The sequence below is a fragment of the Alligator sinensis genome, unplaced genomic scaffold (assembly GCF_000455745.1).
Source record: "Alligator sinensis unplaced genomic scaffold, ASM45574v1 scaffold878_1, whole genome shotgun sequence".
Classification (NCBI taxonomy): Eukaryota; Metazoa; Chordata; order Crocodylia; family Alligatoridae; genus Alligator; species Alligator sinensis.
The window spans coordinates 54041-59497 of record NW_005843526.1 but is presented as its reverse complement, the minus strand read 5'-3'; the positions used below and the strand labels follow the sequence as shown (position 1 = coordinate 59497).

Below are 5457 nucleotides of genomic sequence, written 5' to 3'. Positions count from 1 at the left end.
CCAGTTCTAAATTATTCCCACGTGGTGGCTAGCAATTGGCTTGCTAGCCGTATAAGAGGCTTGAGCGGTTTCTGCCCAAGTTGGAGAACTCCAAGGAGAACCCCGCAAGGGAGGACTCCACAACCATCTGGAGGAGGAGGACTTCACGTCTCGTGAAGAACTAAGTGCTGCGGAGCCTAAAGGACCCAGCGTGTACCTTAAGAAGGCTATAGGGGTCTGATCAACCTCTGGCCTCTCCCCGTCGCCGAGCGATCCCTCGACGAACCCCTTCCCTGCGCGCAAGTTCCACAGAGCCTAGCAAACTTCGTGTGAGTGTATCCAGAGCTCTGTCCGGGTTCGAGTCCTGCAGGTTTATCTTCCCGTCGCCGAAAACCCCTTGCGACGTACCCTCGTGTCTTGCATCTTCCCGTCGCCAAAAACCCCTTGCGACGTACTCTCGTGCCCTGCAGGTTCGAGTTTTGTTTTGTTTCCTGTCTGTAACTGCAACGCAAGCAAGTTTTCCTGCCTGCACCGCAACCATCTATGGTGTAAGTAAAATAATCTTTAATCAACCGCTACGTGTCCGTGCCTAATTCTAGTCCGCCGGCCTGCATTCCCTGACCCGCGTGCCAGGGCTGCTGGCCACAGCCCGCTGTGTGCCCCCGAGGGCCTCGGACCGCTCCCAGCCTGCACACACAGTTTACAAGTTAATCTATTTTATAGGTCATACTTAAAGGTTTATAGATCAAAAATGTTGTAAAGCAGCACATAGGCCTCCTAAAGGTTATAAAATCCCACTATATTTGATGTTTAACATGTTTCTGTTTGTGGTATGAATGTGGCACATGTGAAATAGTGAAAAGAAGAAAGCACACCTGCAACAGGCAGCAGACCTGAAGTCAATGGCCGAAGATGCATACAGATAAGGCCAAGGTGAAGAAATCCGCCCACGACATCCGATCAAACCAAGACAATAGCTGACATAAAGGAGCAGCTAACGTAAGAGGTGGCAAAGAATTGCTGGAATAAGTATGGGCGAGATAGAGTCCTTGGGTGATCGCTCTGCAAGAATAGAGTCTCAATATGCACGTCCAACAACGCCTGGCTCCATTCATCTTCACACCTGATTTGGCTGGCGACCAAATCAAGTTGAGCAACTGAACATTGTAGCATCTTGCAGAACAACTTTTGCTGCTATAGTGTGTGTGCGCGCGCGCGCGCGCATGCAAGTTTAACACAGATATATAAGAACATAAGGTATTCTGTACTTCATGAGAACAATTTATTTGTAATGATTTAGTTCCCCTCGAGGGTGGGCTAACAAAAACAGGAGTCATCATTGACTCCAAGATGAACATGGGCCGACAATGCGAGGTCACGGTCGGCAGGGCTAACCAGACTCTATCGTGCATCCACAGGTGCATCTCAAGTAGGGCCAAAGAGGGGATCCTCCCCCTCTTTGCGACACTGGTCAGGCCACAGCTGGAGTACTGTGTCCAGTTCTGGGCACCCCACTTCAAGAAGGATGTGGACAACATTGAGAGGGTCCAGAGGAGGGCCACCCGCATGATCCGGGGACAGCAGAGCAGACCCTACAATGAGAGGCTATGCGACCTGAACCTGTTCAGCCTTCACAAGAGAAGGCTGAGGGGGGACCTTGTGACCATCTATAAACTCACTAGGGGGGACCAGAAGGGTTTGGGGAAGACCTTGTTTCCCCTAGCACCCCCCGGGATAACAAGGAATAACGGCCACAAGTTGTTGGAGAGTAGGTTTAGATTAGACATCCATAAGAACTACTTCACAGTTAGGGCGGCTAGGATCTGGAACCAACTTCCAAGGGAAGTGGTGCTGGCTCCTACCCTGGGGGTCTTTAAGAAGTGGCTTGATGCCTACCTGACTGGGGTCAATTGAGCCCAGTTTTCCTCCTGCCCAGGCAGGGGGTCGGACTTGAAGATCTACAAGGTCCCTTCCGACCCTACTTCTGTGATTCTATGATTCTAGTTTAGTAAGTCTATTGTTATACTTCACTAAAAGCAGCGTTTGGCCTTGTGTCCCCCTTGCCCCCGGCTCTACTCAGAGCAGAGAAAACGTGTGTTCTCTGCTGCATGCACCTGCTCTTGGTCATGTAGCCTGATTGATAATATCCCAGGAAGCCAGACTCCAAGTTCAGAGGAACTTCCATTGTTTTCTCCTGTACTTTAAAGACGCCTTACTGAGAGTGCAAGAACAAACCATCCTGATGTGCAGGAAGACTAGTAAGTATGGCAGAAGACCAGCTTGGCTTAGCAGGGAACTCTTCAGTAAACTAAATCACAAAAAGGAAACTTATAAAAAGTGGAAACTTGGACAAATAAGTAGGGAAGAATAAGAGCATTACTTGGACATGCAGGGATGAAGTCAGAAAGGCCAAAGCGCAACTGGAGTTGCAGCTAGCAAGGGATGTGAAGGATAACAAGAAGGGTTTCTACACGTATGTTGGTAGCAAGAGGAGAATCAGGGAAAGTGTGGGACCCTTACTGAACAGGGGAGGCAACCTTGTAGCAGAGGGTGCAGAAAAGTCTAAAGTGCTCAATGCCTTTTTTATCTCCACCTTCACAGGCAAGGGCAGCTCCCAGACTACTGCATCCGGCAGCACAATTTGGGGAAGAGGTGAGCAGCCCACAGTCCTGAAAGAACACGTTACAGACAACTTAGAAAAGCTGGATGTGTACAAGTCCATGGATGGGATACACCCAAGGGTGCTGAGGGAGTTGGCTGATGTGATTGCAGACCCATTGGCTATCATCAGAAAAAGTCATGGCAATCTAGAGAGGTCCTAGATGATTGGAAAAGTACCCATATTTAAGAAACAAGAAGAAGGATCTAGGGAACTACAAGCCAGTCAGCTTCACCTCAGTCCCTGGAAAAATCATGGAGCAGATCCTCAAGGAATCCATTTCTAAGCACTTGAAGGAGAAAAAGGTGATTAGCAACAGTCAGTATGGATTCACCAGGGGCAAGTCATGCCTGAACAACCTGAAATAACCCAATTGCCTTCCATGATGAGGTGACTGGATCTGTAGATGCGGAGAGACCGGTGGATGTAGTATAACTTGATTTTAGCAAAGCTTTTGATACTGTCTTCCACAACATTCTCACAGGCAAGCTAAGGAAGTATGGGCTGGATGAATGGACTGTAAGGTGGATAGAAAACTGGCTGAAGCATTGGGCTCAGAGAGTAGTAATAAATGGCTCAATGTCTAGCTGGCAGCTGGTGTCAAGTGGAGTGCCCCAGGGGTTGGTCCTGGGGCTGGTTTTGTTCAGTGTCTTCATTAGTAGACCTGGTAGATGGCACAGAATGCATCCTCAGCAAATCTGCAGATGACACCAAGTTGGGGGAAGTAGTAGATATGCTATAGTGTACTGGGGCTGGTTTTGTTCAGTGTCTTCATTAGTAGACCTGGTAGATGGCACAGAATGCATCCTCAGCAAATCTGCAGATGACACCAAGTTGGGGGAAGTAGTAGATATGCTATAGTGTAGAGTTAGGATTCAGAGTGACTTAGACAAATTGGAAGATTGAGCCAAAAGAAATCTCATGAGTTTCAACAAGGACAAGTGCAAAGTCCTGCACTAGGATGTAACAATCCCATGCACCAGTACAGGCTGGGGGCTGACTGGCTGGGCAGCTCTGCAGAAAAGGAACTGGGGGTTACAGTGAACAATAAGCTGAATATGAGCCAGCAGTATGCCCTTGTTGCCAAGACGACAAATGGCATACTGGGCTGCACTGTTGGGCGTGTTACCAATAGGTCAAGGGAAGTGATTATTCCCTTCTATTAAGCACTGGTGAAGCCCGCATCTGGAGTACTGTCTTGCCCCCCACCCCCCTATAAAAAGGATGTGGACAAATTGGAGAGTCCAGAGGAGGGCAACAAAAGTGGTTTGGGGGCTGGGACACACGACTTATGAGGAAAGACTGAGGGAACTGGGTTTATTTAGCCTAAAGAAGAAAAGACTGAGGGGGGACTTAATAGCAGCCTTCAACTACCTGAAGTGGGGTTAGACATTAGGAAGAATTTTCTCAGTAGGAGGGTAGTAAACCACTGGAACAGGCTACCCAGAGAGGTGACTGAAGCTGCATCCTTGGAGGTTTTCAAAACTTTGGCTGGGATGATCTAGTTGTGACTGGTCCTGCTTTGAGCAGGGGTTGGACTAGATGACCTGCAGACCCTTCCAACCCTAACTTTCTATGATTTTATGATCCTGGGTGTAACAACTTGATCAATGACAGCAGTGGGGAGAAACCAGATTTAAGCCAGCAGCTCAAACTTCATGAGAAGAGTATAATAAAAACTAGGAAAGGAAGGGGATATTCCTGAACTCCACCAGCTCCAGGGAAAAGCAAGAAACAGAACTTACCCAGAGAAACAAGGGCTTGGTAATTCCTCAGCATCTGGTCCTGGTAAAGCATTTTGTCTCTGTCTTCCAGGAGCTCCCACTCCTTCTGAGTGAAGTACAGCGCCACGTCCTCAAAGGCCTCCCGGAGCTGCAGGCACAAGCAGTACACACTCAGTCCCTTCTGCTCCAGCCCCGTCCAGCCCCCACAATCCTGCGCCTTCCTCTGCACTCTAAGGATTTGCCAGCCAGGTTACACTGGACATGGATGTGAAACATCCAGCCGCTCAGTTGGTACAGGTTCCCCAGAAAAGCCCCAGGTGTTGACACAGCACAGGGTTTGTTTATACTAGAGGGAACTGATGCTCTAGCTAAAGCAGCAATGATCCTAGGAATTAACTATTTTCCCCTAGACACCTCCCCAGGGAATACCAGGGCCTTGCGGGGCAACGTCAGGAGTCTCCTCCTGCAGTTGTGGTGGACAACACTTTGCTGGCCTCAGTGTGAGCATGTTGACATAAATAGTTGCTATGAATAGTTTCACATGCAGGACATCACACCCAGGCCTGGAAACAAGAAGGACTTTGGTGCCCCTGGAACGTATGTAATCTTACCAGAGCCGGGGCTGCCGCAGCCATCCCTGCTGTATTCCCGGGAGGAGGGGACGTGAAGGGCAGGGGCAGGAAGGGGGGACGTGAATCTGCAGTGGTCTGGGCTTGGCTGGCGCAGGCTGAACTCATCGACCTGGAAACAGGAAACGTAAGAGAGCGAAGCATCGCAGTGCCACGCGCAGGGGCTGCTCGCCAGATCCTGGAATCACAAAGCATCTGGATTCCCTCGGGCACCAGTCACAGCCGCAGCCTGGAGCAGCAGACAGCCCCAGCTCGGGGGCTGGGACCCATGTCACTGTCCTGCGACTTGTCCCAAACGGAGCTCCCAATGGATCTCCCTCCAGGGTCCTCAGGTGCACCGGCGTAGCGCTCCCCGCTCTACCGCCCGGCGGTGCCGGTGCAGCTCTGTCCCTCCACGGCCCCGGCCGGAGGGACCCGCCGGGCGCCCTCGCAGAGATGCCACAGCTCCTCGGCGCCGCGCCCGGCG

The 5457-nt window shown here is 50.5% G+C and overlaps 2 protein-coding genes across 9 annotated transcripts in view; one reads left to right on the top strand and one right to left on the bottom strand.

The window, feature by feature from the left end:
• LOC102386813 (zinc finger protein 501-like) overlaps positions 1–5451 on the bottom strand; it is a 12839-nt gene extending 7388 nt beyond the window's left edge. For 3 of the 4 annotated variants that reach the window (XM_006038892.3, XM_025195460.1, XM_025195461.1), the window contains exons 1-2: positions 4974–5451; positions 4384–4510 (exon numbers count right to left, since the gene is read on the bottom strand). In XM_006038892.3, coding sequence (XP_006038954.1) covers positions 4384–4510; positions 4974–5186 — 340 coding nt within the window. In that variant the 5' untranslated portion in view covers positions 5187–5451. Of the gene's footprint in view, positions 1–4383; positions 4511–4973 lie in introns of those variants that run through there. The other variant, XM_025195462.1, reaches the window with a different exon arrangement.
• The window catches only part of LOC102387240 (zinc finger protein 883-like), a 64409-nt gene that overhangs the window by 41989 nt on the left and 16963 nt on the right, over positions 1–5457 (top strand). The window lies entirely within an intron of this gene.